The 12,880-nt window shown below is 43.3% G+C and overlaps 2 protein-coding genes across 2 annotated transcripts; both read right to left on the bottom strand.

The window, feature by feature from the left end:
- Nucleotides 1–3,036: 3,036 nt before the first annotated feature.
- Nucleotides 3,037–4,604, bottom strand: LOC109779607 (peroxidase 2). Its single transcript, XM_020338246.3, has 2 exons — nt 4,331–4,604; nt 3,037–3,988 (listed from the first exon to the last, which is right to left on the bottom strand). Exons 1-2 carry the CDS (start codon nt 4,547–4,549, stop codon nt 3,212–3,214), a joined length of 996 nt encoding a protein of 331 aa, XP_020193835.1. The 5' UTR covers nt 4,550–4,604; the 3' UTR covers nt 3,037–3,211.
- A 4,510-nt stretch (nt 4,605–9,114) lies between these two features.
- LOC109779604 (mavicyanin-like) lies at nt 9,115–9,695 on the bottom strand. The gene is made up of 2 exons (XM_020338243.3): nt 9,524–9,695; nt 9,115–9,419 (listed from the first exon to the last, which is right to left on the bottom strand). The coding sequence occupies exons 1-2, from the start codon at nt 9,693–9,695 to the stop codon at nt 9,115–9,117; spliced, it is 477 nt and encodes a 158-aa protein (XP_020193832.1).
- Nucleotides 9,696–12,880: the final 3,185 nt, after the last annotated feature.

The raw sequence follows: 12,880 nt of genomic DNA, 5'->3' as shown, positions 1-12,880 counted from the left end.
CGCCCGCAAGAAACCACCAGATCAACGGCGAACCGATCAAGCAGTTGGTTCGTGGCGTCCTCGAGGATATATACGATCGATCTTAGGATTTTCTAGGCCTTTTTGGATCGGACATTGCAGATTGTACTGTGAACAACTGTGCTTGATTCGTCGAATTGATTAATAAGAGGATTAAGATCATAGGCTGGACTTGTATGTATAAACTGAATATAATTACTGTATTTTGGTACCAAATGTGACAACAGAGAAATGTAAAATGGTCAATCTATTCTATTGCATGTGTTGGACAGACAACAGTCCAATTATTACGTCGGAATGAAGATTGGACTTTGCCTTGATCCCCTCTCCCGATCTGCTCTCCCGATCCCCTCTCTCCTAATCCAATTTAGGGCTTCAAGCCGCCGCCACCGGAGCTCCGCGGGGCAAAGCCCAGGCGGGGGATGATGGCAACGGCGGGGCCGTTCTCCACCACGGCTTCAAGATGCGGTTGCGGTGGAGATCCGCACGGGTGTCCTTGACGTGTGCGTGGTCTGGTGTCGGCAGCACAACGATGAGGGCCCATCCGCCGTCGATGCCTCAACCAGGCGGGGCAACGGTTCCGGGCGGTGCTGCGGCTGCGGCCAAGCACAACCCTGACGTGGTTGTGGACAAGATAACTACCAGAATCTGAATAAACCCCACAGATCGCTACTCGATCCTGGCAGTTCGTTGGTACTCGAGGAGTTGATGGGTCGATGGTATGTTATTTGTAACGGAAATGATAAAATCCAGACATCAGTTTTTTGACCATAGCAAATTGAATGTTTTTTATGACAAGAAGTTTAGTTGGTGAGCAGGATAATATATCAATAAAAAGCAATGTAAAGACGGACTGGTCATGCTTACCAACTAAATTTGCCATGATCCACAAATATGAATTATCATAAAAATGTTTGATTTGCCATAGTCAAATCCTGAACATTTGGAACTTATCAGCATCCATTTGTAATTTCTTGATCCTGGAAACTGTAAATGTTAGTTTGGACTTCAGAGATGACGACAATATTTGTACTCAACATTCTTATATTTTCGAAAAATATTAAGATCCTTTTTGTAAAATACGCATGAGTATGCGTATCATCTATTGATAGAGAGGAGAGGGTAGAAGTATACCCGTCCGCAGAGTTACATCGTTACAGCCCGGGTACGGGCAAAGGCCAGAGGCCGGAAACATCGGAAAATATTAAGATCTACTCCTTCCGTCCCGAGTTATTTGTCCTAGATTTGTGTAGACATGGATGTATTTAGACACTTTTTAGTATTAAATACATCCGCATCCAGAAGAAAATGTAAAACAAGTAATTTTGGATGGAGATAATATTATAAAAGTTTATTAGCAGTACAAAGCATCTGAAATATAATAAACATTACATCGAGGTATCTATACCACCGAACGACAATTGTCGCCGCGAAAACGAGCCGCCGACGCACCACTGTAGCCGCTCACTTATCAGAGCCAGTTTGACCTTGTCGATGAAAGCCGGAAAATCTTCGTCCACGTACCCCTAAAGACCAGTTCCCTAGAGCCATAGTATAAAAAGTCAGTGTTGAACCTTTGAATAGATCTAAAACAAGTAACACCAAATCTCGCCGACACGCACACATAACGAGAAACCCTAATCTTGCCGCCCAAGGAGGCGGCAAGAATCTACACTAGAGCTCCATCGACTACGCCTAAATGGATGAACTTAAGGTCTATCGGAGTCTGAAGACGAATCAACGAAGAAGAGCCGAATGGACTTAAACTTCGTACGAGCCACAAATGGACTTAAACTTGGTGTGACAATGCCAACAGCTATCATCTGTGTTGTCTCTCAATCTCATCTTTCTGCAGTGGTGAGTATCTGTATGGTCTTGAATTAACTGGGGTGGTTCTAGGTATGAGGTGTATGGCTCTAACAAGGGAAAGACCAGTAGGCTCACGAAAGACATCGTCAAATTCTTGATGTAATTACTTGATTTCTACTGGAGGATGTATGGAGAAGTATTTGTAGCGGGTGGCAATATAACTTGAGTTGTCCATATATCATTTCCTTTGTGTCATTTGGCCACTTGATCAACAGAGAGTTCTTGCAAAACAATTTGCTTTGAAGATAACACCCCTTGCAACTTGATGAGCTTGTCCTAGTACAGGAATCGGATCAACGTTTATTGTCAGTGGCATTTCAAAGCACATCATTGCTCCAACCGATCCATGCCTAATATCAGTGACTTTCATAGGATAAGTAAAGGTGTGACCCTGCAACCAACAAGTTAGTGTAGGAATTTCAGACTGACAGATCAATTGTTCCCCTTAACTGTCAGAGGCTATTTGAGTTCTTGTGGTTAAGTCTGAATTCTGGACAATGAGGCAACATCGATAAAGCTGTGTGTGCTTTCTGAGTCCAACAATAACAACACCACTTGATTTTCAATAAGAGCTCTTAATAGAATAGTTCTTGAATGATCTGCACCCGACAGAGCATTGACTGGCTGAAGCAGTTCTTCTTCCACTGCTTCCTTTACTGCAATAGCATCCAATACAGCATCAAGAATAATACCACTCTCCTCAGTTTGCAATCCAACTGCATGTGTTTGCACCGTGTCTTGTCCTTGCTTAGCACATACATGACCTGGTGCAAATTTTTCACCCAGCTAAAGCAGAGACCATTTGTGCGTCTGTACTTCTTCAATTGTTTAGCTCTCCACAATTCCCCTGAATTTGCATGTTGCTTGCCATCAAATATACTACTCACTTTGATCTAAATTATTGACACCGCTTTAGTACAACTTTTTACTAGAGTTGTATTAAAACAATGTCAATTAATTTGGATTGAAGGGAGTATCTAAATTGTTTAGCCCCACTTTATCATGTCGATTGCGCCTACGAAGAGTACACATTCTAGTTGGTACCTGACTCAGTAGCCACTTTGGACCGATGACGGCCCAACCTGTTAGTACGGGGTAAAATATGTAATATGGCAAGAAAAGTAGAGCGATCTTCAGGAAGCTGAGTAATTTTGTTAAATCAGAATGTTGTTAAGAAAAGCAACTTGTACATAGCTAATTTGAGGCTCGATAATGAAGTAGATATGTAACTAGAATGAAACCAAAATAACAAGGATTACACCAACAAAGTCCACAAGTTGTAGCTGCCCAAGTTCGCACTTAATTATGTTTAATTCCGCCGATTCTAGCTCGCGTTGTTGGTGGCGAAGCAGACCTTCCTGACTTCGCCGGGGTCGGTCCTGGTAAGCACCTCGATGCCTCCCATCTTCACCATAGCCCCTGCGAACCTGGCCATCCATGCGATGGGGTTAGCGGCGTTGTCGGTTACCATGGCCGCCGTCTTGTTGCCGGTTGTCGGTGTCTGGTCCATCAATGTCTGGTCCGACGTGAATAACACCTGCCCAGAGGCCACGTTATGGTAGAACTGGTTGCTCAGCTTGTTCGGGTCCGTCACGCGGTTGTTGCTCACGGAGATGAATCCCCCGCCGTTCCTCGGCGGCGGGCACACCTTCTTGAGAGCCGCCGCAAAGGTGGCGTTCATAGTGGGGTCGACGGTGGGGTACAACCGTGGGGTGACAAAGTTGCAGTGCGTGAGGCCGAAGGAGTGCGCGCCGGAGAGCACCACCAGGTCCTCTGCGTTGAGGCCTTTGGTGGCGAAGTTGTCAAGGAGTTCTTGGAGCTGAAATGCCGGGGACGGGATGCCTTGGAAGACCTCGTCGGCGATTGACCGGAAGCCGTCAAGGCGGCCGGATGGCATGTGAAAGTTGAAACCGCCTGAGGCGACGATGGAGTCACGCGCCGCAAAGGCCAGGATGTCGGCACATGAGACGACACGAGAGCAGACGGCCTCCACGGCGGCCTTGATCTTGTTCACGGCGTCGTACCCGCGCAGAGGGATTGTTGTTTTCTCAGTTTGCGGGTTGCTGGTGGTCGGGTCCAGCAGAATAGAGGCATCGCAACCCTGTAAAAGGTCATTATAAATATACTTTTCCAGATTTGTACGTATCTATGTAGTACATTTCGGTAAAAGTTCATGGAAATACAAATTATACACACATGAAAAATCTGATAGTGTATTATTTCCACCTTGACAGTTTTAGTTTATTCTTGAATGTTAGTAGTTAAAATTAGAAAGTTCAATGCATGCTTTCTTGATAGTCTCATGTATTCAAGAAGGGACACAGGGGTAGTATGTTTATATGGAATAAAAATGTCACATATGAAGTTTATATAGATTTCCAATGAAACCCCAAGTGTTCCAAAATGTAGCGTGGCATGCATGTGTTTTCATTAAGGTACGTACCCTGACAAAGCAATCGTGGAAGAAGAGGCGAACAAAGGCGGCGCCCATGGTGGGGTCATTGTTGATCATGCCTTGCACGACGTTCCTCACCGTGTCCTCGGCTTGCGGGCACGACGAGTAGTAGAAGCCGTGCTGCAGCCCCGCGGCCATCGACACAGAGCTCAGCGCAGCGGCCATGAACGCCATGAGCACCACAACCTTGCTGGGTGCCATCGCCATCTCCAATTCTTGTTCACTTACTACTGTTTGCGTGTGTCTAATGAAAGAGACTTGCAGAGAGAGTGCTTGATGGTGACAATAGTGTGGTTTCGACGAGTATTTATAGATCAAGAAGGCCATGAGGACGAGCACGTACATGCATGACCTTATTAGCTAGTGTGTTTAGTTCAGTGCATACAAAGAATTCGTCTGAATGATTAGGAGGTTGGTTACCGTACCACACTGGTAGTTGAATTATTTGCAGCTATGGACGCGTTGACAATGCCACATGATATCGTATTATTTTCGTAGAAGATTAGGAAATCACAAGTGTACAATTAATAATCTGGATGATTAGTTCGTTACAGCATGTTGACACTCTTTTTTTGGCGTGGGGGAACAGCATATTTTGACTCATGGGCTTGAACTATGTTGGCAGGAGATTAATCCTAGCTAGGTTGATGAGTTAGGAGTTAATTCCAGCTTTGTTGATGACCATGTTAACACTCCCACCGGCAGTTAGGGGTAACGCAATGCGGCTTCTCAATGATTAAAGTCAGTCCCTCGGTTTGGCATGCAGATGATAATCACCGACTAGCACTTATTTTAAGACAGGCGCTTGCTCTGGACATTCCCTCCCGATAATCAAGGTGTTTGTCCGTTGACACCAACGTCAACTTGACTTGGGATCGACTCGACTCAACCTCAACCCCAACGTTGGTTGTGGTCTCCACCACCGCCGCAAATTAAGCTGGCTTTTGTTCGTTGGTCTCCACGAACGTTCTTATGTCAGATGAACCAGGTTCACTCATTGAAGCTGAGCATCAAGCGCACTAAACATGATTTTGTTCACGATCTTTAATTGATTTTTGTAATTGCGCTGCTGCCTGCTGGCTTCCATGCAGGAGTTGATTGTGCTTCTTCTTTTTTGCTGGTAGACCTGATGTACAGATTGCTGCGGTGATATATAGATTATAGAGCGGAATTGTGCTAACAAGAACAAATTAGTGCACAAGTGGATCTAAAACATTATTTTGTCCATGATAATTAATTTATTTTGTAAGTGCACTCCTGGGTTCCATGGAGGAGTTGACCTGCCGTGTACGTACATTGCTGCGGTGATATAAATCATAGTGCGGAATTGCGCTAACAATATCAAATTGATGGATGAGTGGATCTAAACATAATTTGTTCATGATCCTTCATTGATTTTGTAAGTGCGCTCTTGGTTTGCATGGTGGAGTTGACCTGTCGTGCACATTGCTGCGGTGACATAGATTATAGTGCAGAATTGTGCTAGCAAAATCAAATTAATGTATGAGTGGTTCTACAACATATTTTGTATCTGTTTACTTTTCGCACGTTTGCTTTTCATTTACATTTACATTTTATTTTTATCTTCTTTCCTTTTTACCTTTTTACTATATTTTATATTTTAATTTATTTTGCTGGAAAATAATGGAACATTTGATCAATGCACATGAGCACATACATAATCATTCATGATTTGTTTTAAAACCAGGAACATATTTGTTAATACATGTTTTTTAGTGTAGGGAACATTTCCCAAATATTAAATGAGTTTTTTAATTCAATATATGAACATAATATTTATGTCATCCATGAACAATTTCCCTTTTTGCAGTACATGATTTTCATGATATAATATGAGTTTTATGAGTTTTACAATAAATAAATCTATTATATACATTCTATGAAAATATATAAATAAGTAAAATTATGAAGATTATTGGGCCACACTAGTGGGGAGGATATCAGGTGATACCATCTCTTAGATGCTCCCATGATACCAATTCGAAAAATTCAACTTTAAATGTTTTAAAAAATCCGAAAAAAATCATGGATGTTCACAACATATCTGTCTACCAACCCTAAAAAAAATCATATCCAAATTAGATATACACATTGAGAAACAACAAAGACACATATATTATGAGCATCCATGATTTTGTTTTTGGAATTTTTTGAAACATTTAAATTTGAAGTTGTTGAATTGGTATCATGGGAGCGTCTAAGTGTTGGTTGCACCTAATATTCCCCCCACACTAGTGGCCGATCCATGTAGGAACCTTTCAGGCTTTTGAATGACTGTATCGGTCGCATTACTGGATAGGAGCCGAACAAACGCACACTAGGCGTCACACCTGGGCAGGCCCAATCGCACGTACATAAGGCGCCTGTAGCGACTCATGTCGTGTAGGGAGAATATCATACGGAAACCAACATTCGATGGAAACCGGTGAAAACCACGAGAAGAGGATATTTTGAAGTTTCAAAAAAATCTGAAAAAATACGAGATGTTAAGAGGATCATGTTTTACTGCCACAAAAAAATTCAAGTTGAAACACATTACGAGATGTGAGATATGAAAAAGACAAAATCAGCATTGAATAGTGCCGAACAGTAATGTCACTATTCAGGGCTGAATTTGTCTTTTTTATAGCTCACATCTCGTAATGTGTTTCAACTTGAAATTTTGCGTGGCAATAAAACATCACCCTCTTAACATCCCGTATTTTCTTCAGATTTTTTCAAAACTTTAAAATATGGTTTTCACGAAGTTTTCATTGAATATTGGTTTCCGTATGATATTCTCCCCACAGGGTGCCCCGTTTTCCCATCCTCTAGTTGTACAGTGGCGGTCCAGGTTTTCTAAGACGACTATAGCAAAACAGTTTCCTGTAAGGAGCATTGTAGCAGATCAGGTTACTGTAGCAGAACAGTTTGAGTGAAAACATAGTTTTAAATTATGTGAAATTAGTGAAATCACTTCTTTACAATAAGCGATTTTTTTAGTTGAGCGAAATGAGTGTTTTGTATTAAGTGAAATCAATGATTCGGAAATTATTTAAATTTGTTGATTGAAATGAGTGAAATATGTTGTTTTAAATGAGTGAAATTGCTCTTTTTGAAAATGATTGAAATTGTTTATTTGAACTGAGTGAAACAAGTCTTTTGAAATGATTGAAAGTGTTTTGAAATGAGTAAAATCTGAGTTTTGAGATGAGCGAAATCAATGTTTTGAATATATTCTACACTGAGTTTTAAGAAACGAGTGGAATTTGTTTTTAGAAATAAGTGAAACATGTTTCACTAATTTTAAAATGGATTACAACATAATCCACTTTGATCTCGTTTTAGATCTCGACGTCAGAAATCGAAATATGTAAACTGATTTAAAAATAAATCTTGTTTCATAAGATACCAAAGAATGAACATCTCAGAAGAACATAAAGTAGTAGTACTAGTTTTTCTATGGATGAAGAGACATAACCATGTGTGCATGCAACCAATATCTCACGCTCTGACTCGCTGACATAAAGTTGACATCCTTTCTAGGCGTATCTAAAAGAATGGGTTATGTATTCTACATACCAGTGCGCAGGAAATTTCTAGAATAATATCGCCTAGCATTGTGAGAATCTCGAAGCCAGAACAAACGACAGATGCAGGCACGGGAGGGGCCGAGCACGGTAGATTTTCCTTCTTCCATCAACAATAATGCGCATTTTAATTTATTGTATGTGTATAGCACGAGTCGAACAACTCATAAATCTTCATGGTACGGGGATCATTACATGGATCCAGCAGTGCGATTGATCACATCGTGCACGATGTGATCCAGCAGTACGGGCAACATGGGCTGATGTTCATCTTCTACCTCAAGGCACCATCATGATTAGCTACTGTATGCAAAAGAATTGAACAAGAAGAATTGAACAGATCAGCAAAGAGTACCTGGGTCCATGTTTAGATCAAAGTGGTGTGCAGGCTGTAGTTCATCATGCAAGGCAGCTTCATCTTCTTCCTGTACAGGTTGCCCATACAAGGCAGCTTCATGTTCTTCCTCATCTGGTGGTGCTATGTTCAAGTCCATGGCCATGGATAGTGTGTGTGTGGTGTACTGTTTGCTTCATGTGAGCTGCCTTTTGTAGCTGGGTTAGACGCTTGGGTTTCAATTCTTAAACATGGCGCCTCTTCTAATTTCTCTGGCGCCAAGTACTATTGTTACTTTAGTAGTTTAAATGGCGGGAACAGTGAAAGTGGAGCTCAACTCTCTGGCGCCCAGTACTTTCTGGTGTTTGGATTGTTTTTTTTGCTTTGTGTTGCCATTAACTGTACACTAGAATCGAAGCAACACTCGAGCTGCCAGTAGCTTAAATGAGAGGTGGAAGGGGGTTTCTGCAAACTTTGTTAATTTGTCTTACACACCCAGACGCACACTTTCTAGCGGGCGGAGGGAGTACATACCAGTGCGAAGGAAATTTCTAGAATAATGTCTCCTAGCATTTTTGGTGAGAATCTCGAAGCCAGAACGAACCGCAGATGCCGACACGGGAGGGGCCCAAGCACGGTAGATTTTCCTTATTCCTTCAACAATAATGCGCATTTTAATTTATAGTATGTGTATAGCACGAGTCGAACAACTCATAAATCTTCATGGTATGGGGAACATTACATGGATCCAGCAGTGCGATTGATCACATCGTGCACGATGTGACTAGCAAAAAAACAGACACGAACAAGGTAGTTGATACAGGGGGCTGGCCGGCAGCGGCAGGTCATCACCACTTGGAAACAAAGGGCCGCCTGGACTTGTGAGGAGTAGACGACGATGGCACCGTCGACCACGGAGCTGGTGCAGGCGCAGGCGAAAGCGCGTCCGCGGCGAGGATGGTGACGTTGAGCTTCAAGCCCATCTGGCAGTGGTTGCCCACGGTGCAGATGAACCACCTCCTCCCCGCGTCACCGAGGTGGACCTGGTCGGCACCGGACCTCCAGGCGGCGCCGCCCTTGGTGTCCTTGCACGCCTTGAAATCCGGGCCGCTCACCTCCACCACGTTATGGAGCGCCTTGTTGTACTTGAACACTGCAAGCACGCGCGCGCATCTCCGTGAATCAGTGAGCAGCTCAATCTCGTTTGTGCAGCGAGAACGAAGGGCACATGGTAATGGCTAATGGATGCATGATTACCTAGCGCGTCGCCGACCGTGAACTGCTTGCTCTTGGACCAGGCGGTGTAGTCGAACCCGAGCGTCCACCCACTGCCGTCGCCCACGGGGTGGACCGTGGCAGAGGCAGCGAGCAAGGGGAGGAAGACCATGGCGAATGCCACCGCCACGGCAAGCATCTGCTTGGAAGCCATGGAGATCGTCGAGCCCCGAAACTGAAACTCCTTCCTATTTACTTACTGCTCTCAGGCTGTACTATGGTGTGATGAGAACAAATTAAAGCACACATACATGGTTATATAGGAGTGACAATGGTCTTGTACGTGCATGGGAGAAATAGTCAAGACACAGGATGGAACTAGTAGCTCCTCGTCGGAGTTACCAATGGAAGGATAGTGATGCATGGTTGACCCGGTCTGCATCTTCCTTTGCAGCTCTTCGTCCAAATGTCATCTGAGAGCAAAGGTTTGACACTTCCGCCAGACCCATCAGGACAGGAGCAAGAAACAACGGCTAGTAAAAACAAGATTTCAAATATTAATTTTGCTCTCTTGTATTCCAGTTTATGAATGGAATTTTTCGAAACCACACAATTCTGTACCTTTACACTGGGTCTCTTCAGAAAAGCCTAGCTACCATTACAAGTCGATATTTTTCTCTTTGGAGAGCTTGATACGCTCCACATTACCTCACTGCAGCTAAGATGTGGTTGAAATCAAAGAGGTGGGGGCCGGAGGCTAGATTTGGTCGAAAATAATGCTAAGCTTATCTTAGCGATGCCATAGAATGATCGCTTACATGTTGTTAAAGATACTTTTGAAAAGAAAATTAGTGTGATGAAAAACCAAATCTGTAATACAACCCTCTATTTCATCATACTAAATTGCTTTTTACATGAGCTAAAAAGTCCATGGAAGTAATTTAATGATATATACATGAGTCTATATACAAGAAACTTCAATGATAGGTTTGTTGGCTTGTGGTGGAAAAGCATTTTTATCTCAAAACATGATTTTCATTACACAAGTGTTTAAACATCAATGCATGGCCCACCTCGGAAATGGCAAAGGCGTCTTTTAATTGCTATTTTAATGAGATGCAATCGACTATATAGAAATGGCTTGTTTTTTAATCTAAATAGTTCTCAACTTATCGGTGCATTCTAGAAAAACAAATTTTTAAATTAGAAATCTTGATTTTCATGACACAAACTTGGGTTTCAAAAATATTTGTCGGGATATGTCCTCGGGGGATCTAACTTCCAAGATCTTGTCTGTGAGGAATGCAACGGTGATTTTTTTTTTTACACTCGGTATGGAAGAAATTCAATTTAGAAAATTTAATACATTTACATGTTGGCGACTTGATCAATACTGATAACTTTACTATTCAAATGAAATTAATATTTGGTCGAAGAGAAAAATGGAAGGGCTCCAATTTAAAACAAGAACGAAATTGTTGTTTGGGAGTTCGGACCATGGTCCGCCCGCACCTACACTACAGTCTAGCCCGTTCACCCGTTGACACCAGTCTATAGATGTGTGCACTTTGAAGTAACTAAAAAGGTGCTTAGGAGACCTACTGATCTCTAAGAGCATCCATTGCCGAACTGCTCAAACGCTTCATACAAGTTCACGCGAACGGCCCGATTAGTGATTGGTCACAAAATCGTGAACCAACCGGGCTTCTCAAATCGACCATATACGTCCGGGCTGATCGGCATCCCCATATCTAGCCCATATCCCGGGGGGGGGGGGGGGGGGGGGGGGAAGGGAGGCGTATGAGGAGGTTCGGGCACGACTGGGCGAATCCGACAGACTAGACACATCATAAATTCCACCAAATTCCCCGCTGACCTTGTCTGACCAACCTTTTTCCTCTCCTCTTTCTTCCTTGTCCGCGTCGGCCCCCTTGCTCCATTCACGCCCCGACACCTCTACGCCACCACCACTGCCACAAAATTCCTGCCCGCCAGTCTCGCCGCCCCGAACGCTGCCATGGTACGTCTTGCTCTTCTCGGTCACCTTGCCCTCCATGCTTTTGACAAATTGTCCAAACAGGTTTTTTTTAAATTTTTTTAGGTCAAACGATGGATTTGGAGGGTTCGGCTGACAAGGAGTATGGAAACAAGGAGCTTGATGAATTGATGCAAAAGGAGTTCTTCGATCCTTCTGGGTCGGACCAACATACCGCGACGATGATGATCATGAGTATCCAAGTGGAAATGGACAGGGATGTGGAGCACATTCTAAACTTCAAGGTTTCTATAAAGGGAGAAGAGTTTTGAACCAGGATAGAATCGCTGGAGCACAACTGCTCTACAAGGACTACTTTGATCCTGTACCAACACATTCCGTGATACATGGTTTCATCGGCGCTTCCGTATGTGCAAACCCTTGTTCTTGCGTGTGGCGGAGGGAGTGGACGCACATGATCCCTACTTCAGGCTCACCAGGGATTATCGCGGACAACTCTCATTCTCTGTTAAGTAGAAATACGCAGCTGCTATGAGGATGCTTGCACTAGGTACCGACACCGATGCCGTTGGTGAGATGGTCCGGGTAGGGGAGAGCACGTGCCTAAATACCATCGTGAAATTTTCCCGCGCCCTGATTGCATAATTGGAAATGAAAGAACTGCCCCAAAATTTTGCGCGGAATTTATCAAGGTCACAGCAAAGCGGCCACCATCATACTCGAAGCAGTGGCGTAAGATGACTTGTGAATTTTACATGATTTCTTTGGCATGCCTGGTTCTCACAACAATACCAATGTGCTCCAACGATCTCCCGTTTTCAGAAGACTTTGCAGTGGGGAAGCGCCGCCATGCAACTACCTTGTCAACAGCCATAACTACAACATGGGGTACAACCTTGACGATGGTATCTAACCTCAGTGGGCAACGTTTGTGAAGGCTATATCTGATCCCCATATGAGAACAAACAAAGCCACTTTGCAAAAATGCAAGAAGCAACTAGAAATGATGTGGAGAGGGCATTCAGAGTGCTTCAAGCTCGTTGGGGAATCATTCATCGAGCTCCAATGATACGGGAATCGGAGACTTTATGGCAGCTGATGACATGTTGTGTCATTTTACAGACTATGTTTACCAAGGACAAGGGTGAAGGGGCAACCCGAAGCTATGATTTTGAGAAACCTAGAGAACAAGTTCACACCCCAGAGCAAGATGCATATCAGATTATGATTTTTCTACGGATGCATCAGAATCTTCTAGATGAACAGGTGCATGTGCAACTACTAAATAATCTCAATAATCTTGTGGAGCATATGCGGATCCACAATGAAAACCAAGGAATTTAATGTTTGAATTGTGCACTTCAAATAAATTTGTTGTTTGAACTATGTTTGCATTGTGGAAC

Source organism: Aegilops tauschii, chromosome 5, assembly GCF_002575655.3.
Source record: "Aegilops tauschii subsp. strangulata cultivar AL8/78 chromosome 5, Aet v6.0, whole genome shotgun sequence".
Taxonomy (NCBI): domain Eukaryota; kingdom Viridiplantae; phylum Streptophyta; class Magnoliopsida; order Poales; family Poaceae; genus Aegilops; species Aegilops tauschii.
This window is presented reverse-complemented; position numbering and strand designations above follow the sequence as displayed.